Source organism: Lontra canadensis, unplaced genomic scaffold (genome assembly GCF_010015895.1).
Source record: "Lontra canadensis isolate GAN:19392208 unplaced genomic scaffold, GSC_riverotter_1.0 scaffold27, whole genome shotgun sequence".
Taxonomy (NCBI): domain Eukaryota; kingdom Metazoa; phylum Chordata; class Mammalia; order Carnivora; family Mustelidae; genus Lontra; species Lontra canadensis.
Window position 1 is genome coordinate 6,453,684 of NW_022631021.1, and position 21,463 is coordinate 6,475,146.

At 39.5% G+C, this 21,463-nt stretch overlaps 1 protein-coding gene across 6 annotated transcripts in view; it reads right to left on the minus strand.

Moving 5' to 3' along the window:
• The window catches only part of COL19A1 (collagen type XIX alpha 1 chain), a 312,492-nt gene that overhangs the window by 61,249 nt on the left and 229,780 nt on the right, over nucleotides 1-21,463 (minus strand). For all 6 annotated transcript variants that reach the window (XM_032864437.1, XM_032864441.1, XM_032864440.1 and 3 more), the window contains 7 exons: nucleotides 19,846-19,896; nucleotides 13,169-13,213; nucleotides 7,225-7,287; nucleotides 2,189-2,224; nucleotides 983-1,018; nucleotides 835-888; nucleotides 22-75 (listed from right to left, as the gene is read on the minus strand). In XM_032864437.1, the coding sequence (XP_032720328.1) occupies nucleotides 22-75; nucleotides 835-888; nucleotides 983-1,018; nucleotides 2,189-2,224; nucleotides 7,225-7,287; nucleotides 13,169-13,213; nucleotides 19,846-19,896 (339 nt within the window). The remainder of the gene's footprint in view (nucleotides 1-21; nucleotides 76-834; nucleotides 889-982; nucleotides 1,019-2,188; nucleotides 2,225-7,224; nucleotides 7,288-13,168; nucleotides 13,214-19,845; nucleotides 19,897-21,463) is intronic.

Below are 21,463 nucleotides of genomic sequence, written 5' to 3' on the forward strand. Positions count from 1 at the left end.
ACCTGTATTTGCTATACATACAATATCTCCTGGTGGTCCTCTGGGTCCCATAGAGCCTGCAGGTCCTTGTGGACCCTAAAAGAGAAGGTGATATGTCTTTCAACTCTGTTAAAAAATAGATTGTAGCCGAATATATGTAAAACATGGTGTGACCTTATCTGTAGAAAGACAGGCTTTCTATCATCCTATCTTTTCTGAATAATTCTGAAATGTGCTTTGGGCTTATAAAGATAGTTTGATCATGTTGTCCTTTAAATGGGTTTTTCCCCACCAGCAAGCAAGACCGGAATAACCTGCCTTACCCATTGGTAGGAATGCATCACATTAGTCTTTCCCACGCCTCCTGACGGCTGGTTTTTCATGGGACACTCCTACAGAATCTCACACTGGGGACCTCAAGCATCTGCATAAGTCTGGCTAAGAGATTGAATCTTGACTCCCATTCACTTGCGGGGAGCCTGCTTCCTCCTCTCTCTCTGCCTGCCTCTCTGCCTACTTGTGATCTCTGTCAAATAAATAAATAAAAAATCTTAAAAAAAATATATAGTTCAAGGTCATAGGTTTTGCTCACGTTCTTTACTCTTAAAGCTTTTAGGGATGATATTGTGGATATTCTTTGAAAAAGAGTTTAAAAAGCCTACTGTGAACCAAAAGTCACAATACTCTGCATGTAATAAATGCAGCCAATAGGGGGAAATCGTCATGGAAACATGATAATGTTCCTGTGAACATTTTTGAAGAAAAAGGGTAGCATAGCAGAGCCCTTTGTTTTACACAGAAATGGCTATGACTCCAAAATTATTTCTTCTTTTGTCTCATTTACTTCTCATATACCTTTAGTCCTGGGCTTCCTATTAAACCGGGGGGACCAGGGTCTCCAGGTTCACCCTGAACACATGGGTGGGAAGGAAAGTGAAATGGTTACTTTAATCTTCAATATCTTATTAGGTTGGAGATGCAATGAAGAAGGGCAGGAGATTACCTTTAGTCCCTGTGATCCCATTAGCCCAGGTTCTCCCTGTAAAAAAAAAATCACCATTTATGTAATGTTTAAACTTATACGGGGATGAGTATCTCTAATACTTGAATTCACCTGCATTTCTACTAAGTAACATAATCTAGGGGAATTATGGATGACATGATGAAATCAAGGAAAGGTCATTCTAAAACATGATTTAAAATATTTATTGCTGGGGTGCCTGGGTGGCTCAGTGTGTTAAGCCTCTGCCCTCGGCTCAGGTCATGATCTCAGGGTCCTGGGATTGAACCCCACACTGGGCTCTCTGCTCAATAGGGAGCCTGCTTCCCCCTCTCTCTCTGCCTGCCTCTCTGCCTACTTGTGATCTTTCTCTCTCTGTCAAAGAAATAAATAAAATCTTTAAAAAATATTGATTGCTAAGATGTGAACAATAGCTCCTTATTTTCTTTCTTTCATTTAAATTCAAGTTAGTTAACATATAGTGTAATGTTGGTTTCAGGATTTCCTTTTAAAACAGTTTTTTTCCCCCAGTATCACTTTGACTCTAAAATCACCATATTTCATTAGCAATCACTGCATTCTCCACTTAGATGACATTTTCATGACTTGCCACCAGCTAATCTTATATCTCAGAGGATTAAAACCTCAGATGAAGGGGGAAAAGAAAGATTGAAATTTAAGTTAATATTATGATGATTATACCATTGGGTATAGGTACTTAATGAAAAAAAAACCAGAAAAAAATTAAGGTTACACAAAAGAGGACAATATTGGCTACTATGAGTTTGCTTTTCTTATTTCCATGACTTATTATTGAACCTTTTGATAAAATCATCTTGTTTGATAAATAAAATCTGTATCATTAACAAATTTTTGAAAAAACTGTATCTTGCATTTTTATTTTGTATTTTAGACATTATAAGTGTACATCTTTCAAAATATTTACATCCAATCACAGGTAGTAATGGTTAAAGAAAATATATTCAATACTTAAGCCAAATGGCAAAGCGGTCATCACATGATGAAACTTAACAAGGTTTAAAATTTCTCATTTATTAAAATAAGTCAAAATTCACAGAGGAAAAAGTAAAATGCTCAGAGAGCTTATTTTATCAAACCTATTAGACTCCAAAGTAAACATTTGAGAAATCAGAGAGATAGAAATCAATGGAGTAGAAAACCCGAGATAGCGATAAAACATCTACTTACTCTATCTCCCTTTTCACCTTTAGTAAGAGGTTCTCCCTAGGAAAATGGGCAGAAAACAGAGTCAATTATGAACACTTTGAGAAAGAAACTCTCCAAAACTGGATATAGATAAATCCTGCAGGCCAAAATCAGACCTCTGTCACAAAGCAGCCTCTAAAATGACTCAGAATGTCACACAGTCTGCTTGCACAGTTTAAAGGAAGCATCTGAGAATTAACTAAAAAACTCTTTCATATCCCCTAGTGAACAATACGTTAATCATGTTAATACTATTTCAAGAATCCTGAGTGGAACAAATTGGAATACTGCCCAAGGCCAAAGCTTTCTCTTGCATGGTTCACGGAGATGATCTCTCTCTCTCTCTCTCTCTCTCTCACACACACACACACACACACACACACGCTTCTCTTCTTGAAGATACATGGGCACGATTTCATTTACTCTTCACAACAATGCTGTGAAGAAGATATGGTCCCATTTTCAGCATGAGGAAAGAGATTCAAAAAGTTCTGAGTAACTGTGAGTTATTTTCCCTAAAATATCACTCATACACTTTATATCTCCTTGTTTATCTTGCCTATAAACTCTGTGAATGTGGGGATATAATTCATCTTGACTATCACAGCATTTCTGCTGTATTCTGTCGGTGCCCAGTAAAAGCTTATTAAATTAGAGAATTTCAATTATGCAGATATAACAATAATAGCTGATACACATTAAATCCTTATAATGAATCAAGCGCTGATCTAATCATAGTTCTACTTAATTCTTATATGTCACTGGAGTACATATGACTAGACACCCATTTCCGGATGAGGAAACTGAGGCACAGAGAAGTTAAATGATTCCCCCAGGTCATATAGCCAGTGGGAGGTCACTCAGGATTTAAACCTAGATAGCCTGACTTCAGTCTTGGGCTTTGGCTGTTCAGTATGATTTGATATGTAATTTGATTTACTTTTGATTTGAATTGAGTGAATTGAAAATAAGATGGAAGCCGTTTATTTAAAAATTTTTTTTCTTTTGCATAGGGAAGTCAAGAGAAAGTATGAGAACCAGACGGTAGATAATACTCTTCTTAAAGGTCCCCTTAGGGACTGTGAGTCCCCTAAACAAATCGCTAATGGGAGGTAAGTGGATCCCTGTGGTTTTCACTTCATGTCCTGTATGCTAGGGATTCAGGGCTCAGCTCTCTTCTCCCACATTTCCCCGTGCCCTTGCTGTTTTCTGGGGCCATCTGGCTAGTTTTGGCAATGACACGTGAGCAGAAGTGACATGTATTCCTTGCAGGCTGAGGCAAGGAGAAGCCCATTCATGATTCTCCAGTCCCCCTTTCCCTGCATGGTGATGGAGAGGGTTTATGTATTCCAGAAGCTTCGTTACCTGGTGGTAATCAGCCTGGTACCTGAGTGCAGTGGATGTCAGCATCCACTCCTGACCCAACCACGCTGGACACGCAGCATGAGCAAGAGAAAGCCTTTCTTGCATTAAGCCACAGAAAATTCAGGGTTAATTTGTTACCTAGCACAACTTAGCCTCCTCTATTATGTCCTGTATCTAGCCAATGTGACTAAATCTCTTTTGTTGGTTAATTGCTAAACATTAGATCAGGGCTTTATTTATAATCTTGACTTTCAGCCTTAATTCAAAAAATTCTACTTGATTTTGAAGAGAAGATATGATGTTGTTTAGATATGAGCAATGGGACACATTGCTTATATAACTGTTTATTTTTGCTTATGTTGCACTGCTTATATTGTATGATTACATATATTATATATTATATAAGCATGATATTATATCATGGTTATTTAGAGCCACTGCGAAGCCACATGATTAAAGTAAAAACAAAACAAAACAAAACAACAACAATAACAAAAAAAAACAAACCAAACCAGGATCCTTATTGTCTGAAGACTTGATATTTAGTCCTTGCTCCAATGACTACTATCTGGTCACCTCTCTTTCTCTATCTGTAAACTCATCCATAACTCTAAGCTCTAATATGTGGCACACGTAGTCATATCTAAATGTCCAGTACTGGGGGAAAAACTGCCATTCAACATAAGTAGTTCAGAATTCAAATTGGATAAAAACTATCCCTCTTTTTGGGCCTTCTGGTTATCTTACCATGTCACATCCAGATTCTGTCGTGGAATAGAAAGGTTGAGACCACAAAGCGCTAAACTGCTCTGTACAATAATGTAAAGAAAATGTTTCTCTTATGTGGGGGGCAGAGAGGAAGGCAGGCAGAGATGCACAGTAGTTCCCCCCTTTTCTGTGACTGCACTTTCCATGATTTGTTACCAACAGCAGCAGTCTGAAAGCAGATGACCCTCCTTCCGACAAATCATCAGGTCAGTAGTCATCTGATGCTATGTCACCAGGCCTACGTCATTCACCTCCCCTCATCCCATCACGCAGGCATTTTATCATCTCACATCATCACAAGAAGGGTGAGTACAGTACAAGATATTCTGAGACAGATAATACATAAAGTTTGTTACAGTATATCATTATAATTTTATTATTATTGTTGATAATCTCATACTGTGCCTAGTTGATAAAATAAACTTCCTCATAGGTCTGTATGCATATGAGAAAACCTAGTATATACACTTGACCCTTGAACAACATAGGTTGGAACTGCATGGTTCACTTACATGTGGATTTTTTACAGTACAGTATGGTAAAACGGTGTTTTTCTTAATGATTTTATTTGTAACATTTCTTTTCTCTCGCTTACTTTATTGTAAGAATCCAGTATATATTACATATAACATACAAAATATGTGTTAATCAACTGTGGGTTATCGGTGAGGCTTCTGGTCAACAGTAGGCTATTAGTAATTAAGTCTGGGGGAGTCAAAAGCTTTATGTGGATTTTCGACTGCACTGGGAGTTGATGCCCTAACTCCCACGTTGTTCAGGGTCATCTGTACAGGGTTTGGTACCGTTGGCAGTTTCAGGCATCCACTGGAGGTCTTTGAATTTATCCCCCTTGCACAAGGTGGACTACTGAATAAGGGACATGGAATCATTAAAGGATTAAGAGGGACTTGGCAAGCAGAAAAGGTAAAAGGAAAAGCAGTCTGCTTCTCCTGGGTAAGGCAGGTGGGGCTAAAGATAACTTCAGGGAGGTAGGTGAGATGCCCCCAGACACCTGCAGTGGGAGAGAAATCCAGAGTGATTTCCTAAGAGCTGTGAGATCCTCCAGCCTCTGCTTCTCAGAGCGTGAGCCCTGGACCAACAGCACGAGCATAACCTGGGAACCAGTGAGAAGTGCGGCCTCTCAGCCCCACACCAGCCCTATCCAATGAGACCCTGCATTTCAAAAGAGCCCCAGGTGAGCCAAGTGCATGTTCTGCATTTGGGAAGCACTGCTCTTAAACCACTGGAAGCTCCCCTTTTCTGCTCTTCCTGTCTTTCCGGTAGTTGGATTTATGACAGTGCGCAGTCTGGGTCTGCCCTGTGTCCCATGTAGTTTAAGAGGTGAGAGCCAGGGGCGCCTGGGTGGCTCAGTGGGTTAAAGCCTCTGCCTTCAGCTCGGGTCACGATCCCAGTATCCTGGGATCGAGCCCGGCATCGGGCTCTCTGCTCTGTGGGAAGCCTGCTTCCTCCTCTCTCTCTGCCTGCCTCTCTGCCTGCTTGTGATCTCCGTCTGTCAAATAAATAAATAAAATCTTAAAAAAAAAAAAAAAAAGAGGTGAGAGCCAATGTTCAAGCTTGGAGGGGAGACAGTGTAGACCTAGAGAAGCAGCGAGGCAATGGTAAGAGTTGCCAACAAATGAGGCGTATCAGGAGTAATTAGGCAGCTGGAAGGGGCAGCAACCACCGGGCTGGATTTGTGGAATGGGAGTTTCTCAGGCATCCTTGGAAATACGAAGTCGGGAAGCCCTGTTAAAGACCGTCACGTGCTGCAGGTGGAAACGGAAGCTTGGACTAGACACTAAAGGTGAGTGAGCATGAAAGCAGGACAACTTGGAGAACTCAGGTGACAGCCCTGAGTCTGCCTCTGCCTGCAAAATTATTCTCCTTGCCCAACAAGCCTAATTTTTAAAGCAGAAGCACAGGGAGATATTGGCTTTTTAATATCAAGTGCTGCTTCTACTGTTCCCGTTTGGCACACAGGCATTTTCGTGACCTCTGCATTCACCACCCCTGCTAAACCAATGTCCTTTGTTCCCCCTGGCAAGCAAAAAGGGAAAAGTGATTTTTAAAAAGTATTACACTTTTGAATAAAGATAAAACATTAAGTCTAATTCTGGCTGATTCTTACGGGCTGCTGTAGGTTGTTTTTGTTTTTTAGCAGGGCTAAATAAAGTTATTTTTAACTAGGATTCATGTGATTTCTTTAGGTGGTCTGATTTGAGTATAAATGATGATTTAGGTTTTCTCCTACCACAAGAACTACGCCTTGAAAGAAAGTGGCCTCAGTAATATTAAAAAGTGGCTTGAGAAGCTAGTTTGATCTCATAAAAACCAAGGAAGGAAAAAAATTCAGAAAATATACTGAAAGCAGATACACCTTTCTAATTTTTGGATATATTAGCCACAGTCTTTGATATATTGACTTTATTATTTATTTTAGCCACAATGTTTAGTTATAGCAGGGTGGTTTCGTAATTTTTAGACCCTGTGTACTAGAATCCCCATAGCTCTAACTGGCTGTGTCACCTACAGCAACTAAGTTAACCTCTCTGGTTAATTGGCTGTGTGGCCTAGAGCAACTTAGTTAACCTCTCTGGTTAATTGGCTGTGTGGCCTAGAGCAACTTAGTTAACCTCTCTGGGCCTCAGTTGCCTCCTGTGAAGAATAGGGGTGATGACAGCCTACCTATCTCATTTTTAAAAAAAATAGACTAAGTGATCTCATGCCTTGCATAAAGAACTTGCTCAAATATCTGATCTGTGGTTGTTTGCCAAGGCAGGAGTTGGTAAATAAGGCTCATGGAATTAGAACTGATTTGGAAAAATACTTTTAATTCTATTTTTTAAAAAATATTCTTCCTTTGTCCTAAAAGCTTTCATACTTACCGATTCTCCTTTTTGACCTTTAGGGCCAATGGACCCTGGGAATCCTGGTTGTCCAGTTTCACCCTTTTGAGAAAAAGCAGAAGAGAGATTTTGCATGAGGTCAGATGAGTACTGTTGTGACTGTCTGCTTCAGAGCACGATGGCTTGTGTTCCTACCCACGGTGGAATTGATCTACTATCATCCAAGAGACAATGTAAAACTAGTTAGACTGTTAGCATAATAATGTATTTGTCAGCACTCTGCAATGCCTTCCACTCTCTCAGAAATCCATTATATGTGTCATGATATTTAAAATTAATGTGAGACGAAAATTATTTTTCAAGAAAAGATGTCCAGAGAAGAAAAAATTACAATTGTGTCTTGTTTTACAAAAGACCTTAAAGACACGAGATTGTTTAACCAACTGAGCCACCCAGGCGCTCACCCTCCTCTTTTCTTAAAGACTTGAGATTGTTGAACTGTCACAATAATCCAGACGCCTGTGAACTCAAGACACTTCTTTCTTTTTTTAGGTGGGGGAGGTGAAGGAGTGGGAGAGCCATAGGAAGAAAAGTGAGTCTCTCAGCTGTTGCCAGCATTTATGTGATCACTTAAATGACTGGCTGTGGACAAAGAAGGCATTCTCGTTGATGTGGTAACAACAGTTTAGGAATGGCTAAGACATTCTGGTCAGAGATCTTGAAGAGGGGTTTGTATGTGACATATAAAAAGTGTTTTCAGAAAATACAATTTAGAAATAATACTACAGAAAGGAAGTAGATCACTAAATCAGACTTTGGAGGAGTCCCAGCATTGTGCTTTCTTTTAGTATCTACCAAGATCCTTGAATACTTGAGGGTTAAAGTAAACACTACCACTAGACGTTAGATATGTTGGGTTTATTCCAACCTCAAAAAGCATTTTTGCAAAATGATGTTCACCATTGCATTTCTGGGCATTACCTTTCTCACACAATAGCTTGTATATTTTTTACTTTGGAAAAAAAAAAAAAAACTACAGAAAACATAAAGCAGAATATGGCAAACCTCTGTGTACCAGGCACCCAAAATGAAAAAAAATACATTTACAAAGAAGATATTTCCTGTATTTTCCCCTTTATTTCTGTCCCAGAGGGAGCCACTCTCTTAAATGTAGTATTTATAAATTCAGTCTGTATTTTTTCACTTTTACTGCATATATGTAATCATCAACAATACATTATTTGGAATATTTAAAACAAATTCCATAAATAGCTTTATTTTATATATTCTGTCCTATAACTTGCTTTTTTCCACTCAAGATTGTTTTTAATATCCCTTGTATTGATACACGGAGATCTATCCCCTCATCGTAACCACTGGATAGCACCCTATAATGTTCACATATTAGGGTTTATCCAAGCCCCATTGATGGGCATTTGGGTTGTCTCTAGCTTTTCTTTATTATAAACAAGGCTGCAGTGCATATCTACATTTCTGTCCCCTTCTATGAATGTGTTTATCTGTTTATTTTGAAGCCTCGAAAAACAGTTGACCCAAAGTACTTCAAGTAAAAATTTATTACAATCCTAAAAATGTTGGCTTATTTCCACATTGCTATCAAAATCAATATCTTGTGACTTTACACTAGAAGAAGATGGAACTTGTCATATGTAACTGATAAACAAGGCTGTAGTTTTCAAAGGATTCTTCTGGATCCTTATATTTGTGGAATATATTTTGTAAAATTAATTTTATTAATATAAGCACTTCACCTTCCTTCTACCGTCTAAACATCTAGTGTACTATCATCTGTCTTATACTTACTACAACTGTAGCAGAAATCATTTTTTTCTACATATGATCAATTCTATCCAAAGTAAGAAGAGGGAGAAATTGATGGTTATATTTAAAAAGCCAATTGCTGTTGGTTTTAGAAAGAAAATAAACAACTAGCCTTGTCTGAGTGTTAGGGTGTACACAGTGGCCTTCCTTTTACTCTTCTGGTATTAAAATCCCCAACGTAGGGGCGCCTGGGTGGCTCAGTCGGTGAAGCGTCTGCCTTTGGCTCAGGTCATTATCCCAGGGTCCTGGGATGGACCCTGACATCTGGCTTCCTGCTCAGTGGGGAATCTGCTTCTCCCCTTCCTTCTGCCCCTCCACCCCTAATTGTGATCTCGATCTCTCTCTCAAATAAATACCTAAATAGGTGTGAAGGAAAAATATGCCTGGTAGTTGTACTGATCTGCAAAATAAAAAGGAGAACTCAGGGAAAGGGGTCTAGAGATTAATATAAAAATCACATCTGGGGGCACCTGGATGGCTCAGTGGGTTAAGCCTCTGCCTTAGGCTCAGGTCATGATCTCAGGGTCCTGGGATCAAGCCCCGCATTGGGCTCTCTGCTCGGCAGGGAGCCTGCTTCCTCTTCTCTCTCTCTCCGCCTGCATCTCTGCCTACTTGTGATCTCTGTCAAATAAATGAATGAAATCTTTAAAAAAAAAAAAAATCACATCTGCCTGATACCAAAGGGAAAGAGCAGGGGATTGTAAAGGATGGACAATAATTACATTCATAGCTGTTGTATGTTTGAACCCATGTAAACAAGTCTCCTTTGAAATGTAGAAAAATGACCTAATAGAGGCATTGGTCCATCTCTCTGAGTGGTACGTGGGTAAGGGTGGATTTAGAGGAAATCTTAGGCACCTATTCCCTCATATAAAATTCTGCAAACAAAAGCATTTCATATCTGAATTTTAGACACACGAGTTGTTTTTCATACTTAAACTGAATGTTCAGTGATTTATCACTGTGGGTATGAGCTGCAAGACAAGTGAAGAATTTACTCAGCTTCAGGAATGGCTGTCCTTTAATTTGACACTTTCAATGATATTTGAAAGGCCTGTGTTGTTGAGGCTACATCTTTTCCTTCTGACAGTCGGCCCCGAAAGATACCTGCTAATTCCTTAGGAGTCCCTAAATATTCTGCCACCTTATTCCCCTGTCTAGATAAAGGAGCAGTTCTCCTTTATCTGTCAAATAAATGAATACATTACAAATACATTATTCCTACACCACGTGCTGCCAGTCTCAGGAAAACTACAGAGCGGAGGTCATCATTTCCACACTGGCAGACTGGTCCCGTGGCTGCCATGGTCTCGTCGGCCATCCACCATTAATAGGCACTAGTGTTCAGTGGTGCTCTTCCTGGTGTCTGAGAGCTCTTGAGATAGGGCGAGGGTGCTAAGCCAGGAGTGACTTGTGTGTAGATTCTCCTGCTGTTTGTGTTCACTTGGGGGCTTCATTGTCATTCTGGGATCCAAATGGTCAGCTGAGAAGTGATATATTATACAGCAAAAACAAGTCACTTATAGGTTGATTGTACTTCTGATGAAATATTTTGTTCAACTATGTAAATTGAGTCCCTCTGTCAAAACCGTGCTGGGAGGCACAAAGATGAATAAGACCAGGTGTTAAGGATGGCAACAGTGATGAATACCAAAGAGAGAGAAGTGAGACTTCACGAGAAGAAAGTTTGGAGTGGATGACTAGAAAGCAACAAGTCTGTAGTGTAGGCTTCATATGTGTCAGCCATTGTGCTTCTTGGTACGTTCGTCTCATCTCATTTGATTTCAGTCTTGCCATCAAGTCTGTGTAGACACAGTTATGCCCATTTTACAGACAAGGGAACTGATGCTCAAGAGAAATGAAGTGATTTTCCCAAGGAGACACAGCTGTTAATGGTACAATTTTGACCCCAGAGCCACCGTTCTTTCTACCACTCAATGGTTCCCAGTCCTGGCTGCCTCTTAGAATCATCTGAAGCTGTTTGAGATAACAGCGATATGGACCCGACCCCGGATCAACCAGAGACATGGGTTCCAGGCCCAATCAGAGTCTCTGGGTGTGAGGCCTGAGCACTGGCATTTTCTAAGAGCTCTTCAAACGATTCCAATGAGCAGCTGGGGTTCAGAATTACCCGGGTCCACAAAAGGTGCAAGGAAAGATCTTCGAGGGCAGCTTGAAGGAGGTTTAAATTCTTATTATGGTGACCCATGAACAGCATTATAATTTAAAAAACAAATGTATTGATTCAGAACAGATACTAACCACTGAGTACGTACGTATAGAGAGAGGTGACTTCATTCTCCCAGCAAGGGCTGTGCTTGTCTTTCAGTTTATTTTGTGCATTATTTATTGGCAGAGTCCTTCTCCCATTAATTAGAATTCTTACAAATCATTTCATCTGTACATTTATATCAGGTACTGTATCAAGTTCCCTATGGACTCTTTTAGGTTATTTCTCTGAGTGGGAGGAGGGAACAGTTATGCCACCGGCTTTTTCTAATGCCACTTAGGATTCTGAAGCAATTAGAAAAGATTTTGAGCAATAGAAAAGGTCCTTAGAGTTTGAAATACACCTGTTTTACAGAATCAAATTTCTCATCATTGAGGTCTTAAGAATTCCTAAGTAACATATGCTTCCTAATGAACAGAGCAAAACAGAAGCCAGCTGTTTTGTTTCAATAAATGAATCATCATTTAAATACTTTGAAAGTGCCACAACACTCTTCTTTGCTCAGCTGTCCTATGTGACAAGCTTTGTGGCTTTTTCTCCCTCGTTAGCCTGCATGTGTGCTGTAGTAATTGCTTCAAATGTAATGTGTTAGTTAACGGTGGTGTAGAAATTCTGTAAGCTATCTGGTTACAGAAGCTAACGCTAATGTACTAGCAGTAAAATCCCAGACACATAAATGCCTTATTATTGCTGTATAATCAATATTTTTTGGATGTCTTTTTAAGAATGTCAAAGTTTTATTTACTTTTTTGCAGAAAATTTCATTTTCAGTGGTCAATCTAAAACAAGTTCCTAGTTTCTGTTGAGATGATCTTTTAGCAGTATTTTCTGGTGATAGATGTAGGATCTTTTGAATAGATTGGTTGGGCTGATTTATGAGGTACAAAAGTCATATTTTCTTGGATTCATGTCAAAATACCCTGCCCTCAATCAAGAGCATTTTTACTGGGTGAAAGAATGAAAGTAGCACTCCCAGGCCACATTCCCTCAGAGTATTTTCAGACCTACTCATCTCTGTCTGTAGATTTAACGTGCATTGTTTCTTCCTGACAATGGCACATTCACACTGAATCTGAGGTCATCACAATTTCAGAGTCAAACCAGAGCGAAACATCTTTCTGAGTGGGCAAGTGAATCTGTCAACTTCATGCGTCATGTAATTAAACCGGTGACAGATGATGGTGAGAACACAATGGAAATTCATCAGTGTTTTAATTTTAAAACTATTTTTTTAAAGATTTTATTTATTTATTTGACAGAGATCACAAGTAGGCAGAGAGGCAGGCAGAGAGAGAGGAAGGGAGGCAGGCTCCCTGCTGAGCAGAGAGAGATCCTGATGCAGGGCTCCATCCCAGGACCCTGACCCTGAGATCATGACCAGAGCCAAAGGCAAAGGCTTCAACTGACTGAGCCACCCAGGCGCCCCTAAAACTATTTTTTGAAATAACTGGTTAAAAGATGATCGCACACTATAAAACCCCACCCCAAAAATGTCTCATGACAGCTTATGTTTGGATACTTAAGAAGACACAAAAACAGGGAGCCTCAGCCTGAGGCATTTTGCTAAAGGGGTCTTCAGATGGTTTTTGCCACCTACACCAATTCACGAAACATCACTTTATGCACTGAAGCTTGCGTCTTAATTTCATTTACCTTGTTCCAGCTATTTCCCCTAGATGTGTTCCCCAACTTGCAGCCAGCCAGCTGCTATTTAACAGTCCTCACCGGGGAGCAGACCCTCTCAGTGCCTAATCCAGATGACTGGACAAGAGGCAGGGAGGCTCTTGCCCACTGAACGCTGGCCTCCCCAGGGATGCAAGCCCATGTGGCAGCGGGATTGCCCTGATGTGGGAATGGATATGTTGGTGTAAAACTCTGGATATTTTTATTTACTTGGAAAAATCTGATTACCTTCTCTCCTTTTGGGCCACGAGCTTCATATTCACCAAGGTTTCCCTAGGTGGGAAAAAACAAAGGAAAAAAAATGTATGTATACAAAAAAGTCAATTTATTTTTAACACATTCAGCCCCCGCATTAAAATATAGTCAGGCAACACTGCTCTAATAATAGCTTTTTATGAATACCATGTTAATCAATTTTGCTTCTCTCACCTTCTGTGAAATACTCCTGAAAAACATCCAACTGTGTAGACCCTATCTATCTTCTCTGTGACTTCCCCCCAGGAGGTGATTTGGGAGAAATATCACACCTCCAAGGGCAAATTGTCACTACTCCAAATTAATGCCTGGAAACTGCTCTTGGTCCCCAACAAGTCCACTGATATGACTTTGTAACATTACTAATGATACCTTTGTTGTTCACTATAATGGATGATCCATTAACTAACCTCTTGGCTGTTCTGCCATGCTCTTGACTTGTATAATATTCACTTTCCTAGTATCTTCCTATCTTTCTGACTTCTCCACTTCCTCCCTCCCTTACTAATGGGTAAACGTTAGATTTCCTTAGGACTCTGTCCAGATCCTTTTCTCTTGTGGCTCAACATTTTCTCCTGGGCACTCTTTGCTCCCATGGCTTAGGTATCAACCACACTAAGACAAATCTATAAACCCAGCATACATCTCCTTCTGACTTTTGACCCATGTATCTAATTTTCTACTTGATGTGTTCACTTGGAAACTCCAGAAAAAATTCATATTCAACAAGTTCAAAGCTGAATTTAAAAATTACAACAATACACACATATGAGAGAGAAAGATGAGAGAATTACATCGTGCCGTTAACATGCATTTGTCCAGAAGTGAGATAATAACAGTTGGCTTCTTCCTAATTTATCTCTACAGTTACTTGTTAAAATGCATGGTAATTTCATTTTACAATTGGAAAATAAATCAAGGAAAGAAAGAAAATCTGAATTCATTCTCTCCCATCCATAGAAGTCTTCCTTCTTCCATCTGGGTATCATTGTTAAGACTACTCTCCTCCTTCCCCTCAAGTCCAGTCATCTAGCCCAGCTGCCTCTGTTCCCCAAATCCCTTCTCTTCACACTACCTACCTTCACTCATCATGGCTTGCCAGGACTACTGCAGTAGCTCCCTAATTGGCATTCGATAATCCACTCTTGCTTTCCACACACCTACATTTTCTATAGAAGTTCAGAGAAACACCTTTAAGACATTCTGAGGCCCTTCTTTCTAAACCATTACAAAGCCATCAAAATCCCGCATGACCTAAACTCATTTCCCTCTCCAGGATCATGGTGGCCTCTGTTCTCCCTCAGAACTTTCCGCTGTAATAGCCTTCTCTTAGCTTCTCAAATAGACCAAAGTCCTTCCCATTTCACCCTCTAGATCACCACTCTGTCCTCAGTCCTCAGTCCAGGAAGCAACTACTCATCCCTCAGGGCTCAACTGTGATAAAACACCATTCATGGAAGTTCCTGTAGGTCTCCCACACAGGTTCCCCTCTCATATATTCTCATTGGATATTGTATTTTTCCTTCGTAATACTTACTAACATTTTTATTTTTGTGTTTGTTTAAAGAATCTTGCACCTTTTGCACTAGACTATAACCCCATGATGACCTGGAATAGAAGGCCCCATTCCTAACACAGTACATCACATACGGGAAACATTCGATAAATACTGGTTGAAGAAATAAACCTATAATTCTAATTTATGTGTTTTTCCCACCAAACTCTTTTATATTAAAAATCTATGTGTTGGTAGAAAAAAGTAGAGGAACATTTAAGCAACAAAAATATACAGAGGCAGGCATTTAAATCACTGTTGCTAAAATTTGACATTTTAAATATGCCTTCCATTTATTCATCCTATGCCAATCAAAAATAAGTAGTTTATAACTGCTGTTATTGTTGGTCTTGTGACAGACATTTCTCCTTTTTCCCGTTTAACTTTGATCTGAGATGTCTGAATTGAAAATAAAAATTGTATTCTCAAAATCCTGAGCTGTAAATTATTACAAGGACATATTTGAAAATGAGATGTGAAACTCTAAGACATACACACATACATAAAGAATCAGCAGTTACAAAATGATAGGTTGCTTAGATGCAACCTGCATAAAACATAAATCTGAGGCATTTCCTAAAAATACTAGCCATTTGGGCATGATTCCTGTCAGTGTATACAACCCATCAGCACCTCTCCCTGGCTGTGTTTAAGGTAGAAAATTTGGGAGGAAGAAGGAACATGCTTTGGTCTGCTGCATAACTTATCCGGAGATGTTCTTGGATTGGGAAGCTTCATGCTCTTGAACTGCAGAGCAGAAGAGTACCCAAAGTGCATTTGGGTGAGAGCATATTACAACGTAGCATCTTGGTCTAGATCCTTCTCCCATCATACCTCCCCACAACCTACAGGATATTAGAGATGCTGTAACTGGGATAAAAAATTGCCTCTATAGCACCAGTTCATATTATTCTATCCACATGCTCTATTGTTCTAAAATCTTGATTTTTCTGGTAGCTTTCACACCCAGAGAGAAAACAGGGCTATTTACTACTGCCTACCAGAGCCCCATATGTTTGCTTCATTCAATAGCGAGGCCAGAAAATCCATCTAATCAAGGATCCTCAGTGACCTCTGGAGCTGTTCTCCACTCTGAGGCTAACAATACTCAAGGCAGATTTGACCTTGAACTTCAGTGGTATTGACATGTAAGATTTTGCTCTCTACTTTCTCCAAGCTCAATGTACCAGACAACTATGTGGCTCCACAGAAATAAAAGACATAGTCCTTGCGTTTCTGGAATCTGGCATTCTGCCATAGATATTATTCTAATTTTTCTAGGTCATTTGTACATTGGTGCCATGTAATTTGAATGGGTTTTTATATGCCTTTTGAATAAATGTAATAGTCACACGGTTTTAAATGTGCTTATTTAAAATGTTCTCCGGAAGTGATGAGGCTTGTGGAATGGGGCTACTAATCTGCCTGGTCATTTCAAGAATCTGGGATGTCAGAACATGTCCTATTTCTCTTGTGGGCAATGACGAATGGAACTTTGAAACCTCTAGTCAGGCCAGTGGGAAGACTCAAGCTTTTCCATTTGACTTGGAGAAGGTATTCTCTGAAAAAAGATGATGTACCTGGACATGGATAGGTTGAACCACAGGAGATGGTTCACAAAGAGGAAGAGACAGGAAGTTAGGATTTAAATTTTCTTTCTGAAACTTCTGGGCCCAGAAGGTTGCCTTTAGTGTCCCCAAGAAAGCCTTCATTTCACTTCTAGGTCACGGGTGGGTTTAACTCACTATTTGGAAAGACTCTGAATGTTTGATTTTTTTCTGGAGAAATATTTTTCTGTCCTTTCTTGTCTGTGGATATTAAAATGAAGTTATGATTTGCTACTTGAAAGGAAAATAGATTATTTGGTTAGCAAATTGGTTTTTTTGGATCAACAATTCGGAGAGTGAGCACGAGAATTGGTTGCTAGAGGCAGAGCAGCAATCTCCTGCCGTGGAGCCCGATTCTCTGCAAATTGCACCGAGTGTAGCGATGGGAAAGAGCGCAACTCTGCATTTTCAACGAGGATCTTTAAAAACAACATCAAACGTAAAATCCTCCCATTCTGGCCCTCCACAAAGAACACTTTTCCCCCATCTAGACTGTCGAGAGAGGCTCTGGATCTGATGGCTTTAGCAGTTGACAGAGCCTATCAAATTTTTATTAAAATCCCCAGAGTTGGGGACAATGAAAAGCAGTTTGTTGGACTGTGAGCAGATTTCCTTAAGGGGGAGAATATTCTCAGCATTGTTGCTTTGTTTTGCAAACAATCTTACAGAGTGGGAGCAGCTGTTTGTAAATTATTTTTGTGAAGGAGAGGGCGATCTTCTACCTTTTATTCTTTGCAGCCTCAAGTGGGCATGCAAAAATACATACAAACACACGTATAGAATCTTCCCAACCTTACTCCTGAGCCTCTCGATATTCCTTACTTCCTTTTCTCCCATGCAATTCCCTTTGTGATTCATGCCAGGAGGGGAGAAGCTTTTTTATGCCTAAGCTTCTCCCTCCAGATGAACAGAAAACCACAGGGGAAAAGACCAACTCCTGTACCGGGACCACAGGACAATTCCTTGGCCTTTGAGGATTCCTGCGATGAGGGAATGAACTGTGGACTCTTCAGGTTTAGAATGGGGAGGAGGAGTGTCTGGTCGCCTGCTGTTCATCCTCCCATGGTGGGAGGGGGTGGGGGGATGGCTGCTTCAGCAGAATCCAGGCTGTAAGACTGGGAGCTGAGTTGCTGAGGTCCAGGACTCAAGTGCAGACATTCCATAAATCAATGCCAATTTAAAAGGGAAGATTATTTTAACCTTGGAGCATCACTTTATAGGTCTCAATACATGTCCATCACTTAATCTCCAAGAAAATTTCCCTCATGTTCCCCCCTCTCCTTATATGCTATAGCCAGACCATCAGGCATGCAATGAATTACAAAATGAAACCACCTCAGTATCCAAAATAGATGGGGGTGGGTGGGTGAAGTCACTGCCAAGTGAAAACATGCATCTCTCTCATCATGGCACACTTGGCCCTTTCCTTTGTGGAGCTGAGGATGAGGATAAAGTGGTTATCATCCAGAAACACTGGTCATGGTAGGTACTGAAAAGCTGGGCCCTACCTCCTCCATCTGTTCTGGTGGGGGCTCATAAAACAGTTCTAATTACTCTCAGAATGAAACCAAGTGAAGTCTTTGGGGAGCCAGCTTCCACTGATTCCCAGATGGGTCTAAAATCTTTTGATGCCAAGTGGTTACAATGCATTGCTTGGGGAAGAAAAACTATGGTCTCTCCTGTTTAACCAGTTATGCTCTAGCTCCAAAGCCACATTTCGAACACATGTGGACTAAATCCCTCAAGCCTCAGTCCCCTACCGGCAAGGATACAGAGCTGGAGTTATTTTGGACGAGATAATAGCTAAGTTCAAAGTCCTGGTTTTACTACTAGCAAGATTCTCCACTTGTCTGCTCTGGCCAGCCCCCATTTTTTTTGAAATATAACCTTAAAGTTAAAAAATTTACATTCTCAACTTCAGACTAAAATACAAATGCTTCATATATCTTCATTTGAGGGAAAACTGACTCATCGGCAAGATAGACTATATATAGAAGTAGTGCTGGGAGACCTGTATAGATACAAGCTTTAAAAGTTTTGCAAGGGATAGCAAATATTTAAGTAGCTGAGTAGCAACTTGGTAAATTTTATACCAAAGGTGATAGTAATAGAGTGTGTTCTTTAAGTTTTTCTAGCTGACACTGTGACATCAGAGCCAACTCATTCTCATTATTTTGAAGCATTTATGATAAATCCTATTTTGTGACAGTAGATGCCATTACAGAGAAAGCACTGTACTTTAACTGATTAATTTTAGGTATGCTTCACTTTTTTTCCCCACTTGTGCCAAGCCCTAATGTTTTCATAAAGGTGGTATAGATCTATTCAGAAAATGCTTAATAGAGAATCATAAAATATACCCCAAACATTCTAATAGAATACTCCCTAGAAAATCTAAGTAAATGAGAAGGATCACTTAGGAAGTGCTGCAAGCTCTACACACTTTCCACAGTCTTTATGTTGAATTTAATCTGATCAAAGAAGAACTGGGATTTTTCAAACTAATTAGCTCATCATTTAATAAACACTTTTCTGAGCGCCTGGCATCTTCAGGGCCTTAGCTGGCACATAGCCTCTCTTTGGGATTTCTAAAGAAAGAGGAATGACCGTAGTCAGAGGAATTTATTAAAAGCAAAGCAAGAACATAAAAGAAAGATATAAAGGGGAGTGTTTCTGAACTTGTTTTTGTGTCGGAGCATGATTATTTACCAGCAACATATCAACAACAAGCTGTTGTGTATAGAAGGGATCCTACTTTGTAAACACAATGCCTCATGCCAAGTGATCAGACCTCAAATACTTGTCATTAAATGATGGGTCACTCAGTGGTCTCACTTAGGTCTCTGGGTCTTACTTCACTGCCAACACCCATTTTCCTTTCCTCTGTTGTTGTTTCCTTGAAGAACAGAGCAAAACATTCTTAACTTTTACCACTCAGGTACTACCATGTCAGTATTCCATCTATCCTGACTTTAAAATTTAAATTTTAAATTTAAAAACCTTTAAAATTTAAAAACCTTGGGGAAAGGGCCTCTCCCTGAAAGGTGGGGGACTTCCCCCCCCCAGATTGACTTATGGTTATGTAAAGGTTTGCTGGAGGTTTTAGTGTAGCAGTGATTGGTTCTGATAAGAAATCTATTACCTATTTGCTACTCGAGCTTCAAGGCAGCAAATAATCTATGTCTACCCTCCGAGAAACTGGATTTATGACAGTATCAATGGTGAAGCATGATGGTTGGCATTAATTTTTTGCATTAAGTTTTGCAAACTTTGAAGTAATTTTTTTAATCTATAAAAAATTTATTTTTTTTGTGAAAAGATGCTGAGCAAGGTACATTTTTTGGAAACATACTTTCAGTGATAACATGTTTTTGAAACATGTTATCATGTTTCAGAGTCTGAGCGATTAGGAATTAAGTTTTTTTTTTTCAAAAATATGATTAAATAAAATGTCTGTGTATGTACGATGTGAAGAAGGGAAGCCATACCTTGTTATAATTTCCAAGAGTCTGTTGTACTCCTTGTATACCAGGAGGTCCCTGTATTTGAAATAAATCAAGGAGAAAGGTGTAAACATTTACCAAAACAATACGAATTTAAATAATGTATCTAAGAATTCTTGAAATCTTACAGTTAAGAAAAAGGAAGCATATCTTTAGTCAAATATTCTAACTGATAGAGAATTAGAGGAAGCAATAACTTCTCAGGCTCCAAAAGGTACTTGTAGGTAAAATCCTGCATGAATCCAAAGAGAGGTCCTTAGTGGGAACGTGTAGCATTTCACCAGAAGGTCAGCCATCAGCATATTCTTTATTAAAAAATATTGTACCTGTAAAACTCCTCCAGGGAAGAGGCTGTAGGTTCAGTTTATTTTTGACACTTCTCATAGGGCTTTGATCAATATATTATAGAAATGTGTGCCCATGTGTTATTCACTGAGAAAATATGGAAAAAAATTTTTTTTCTGTTGCTTTATTCTTTTGAACTGGCTGAGTGAAAATGGCTGCATATGGAATTTCAGGCCAGAAAAAGACATCTGTTCAAAAACCTCAGATTTAAGACATTCAGATCCTCAAAGTCTTCTGTTGACATGGCGTGTTCCCTAAGCGCTATGCTGAGCTTTGGGTAGACAGGGAAGAAGACATTCGTTTGTCCCTAAAACTTCCAGATTGAGAAAAAGAGAAGAGTTTCTGAGTTTTCAGGGAGTACATTTTGGGGAGAGGGCCACAAGAAAATACAAAGCTTAGCATTATTTTAAATCAAGTAGTTCAAGCCAAGAGAGAGTCAGCAATGTCAGAAAAGAGACTGCATATTTCATCTAGACCTCGAAAACTCCTCAGAGGAGGAAAAATATTACAGAGGCAAAGTTCTTTACATTTTACCTCAAAAGATAACACAAAGAAAGACTATGATTGAGCAAATCAAACATCACTGTTATATAAAAATTATTTCCTTTACAAGGGAATAAAAACTTTGAAAAGGGAAGAAAATTTTAAGGAACAATTACTAGCTATACTCACTGATAGGAGAAACACCTTAAGTACACTGAAAAAATTAATGTCGGTTAACATTTATGACTGGTATTTCTTACGAACGGCTTCTGTCTGGAGGTATTTTCTAATGTGAGACCTTTGCATTGTGCCGCTAAGTGCAGAGGACACAATGATGTAATGATGGATGTCTGGAAGCAGTTTGATATAACTCTTGAGAAAATAATAGGCCTCATGAGTAATGGAGCCAAGTATGATTGGAAAGACAAACGATGCTGTTACCTTGCTGAACTAAAAACAGAGCTAATGTCAGAAAAGAATTCTCATGGCACTCTATTTTTTTCCTGTTCTTTCTCTATCAGCCAGCGTTGTGTATTCTAGGTCAGTTAGATGAAGTAATGAGGAAAGCAATCATTGGGTTGGGAGTTGTTGCAAAAAGTTTCTAGCCAAGAAGATGCAAACTAAAAACTCGTTCTTAAAAATCAGGAAGATTGAGATTGCTTGTGCATTGATCTTTCTGCAGCTATATTATGGGGCAGGGAGAAATTTTAGGTATCGTATTGTAATAGCAGCAACAGGTGGCTTATGGGCATATGCATAGCAGGCATTTGGTGAA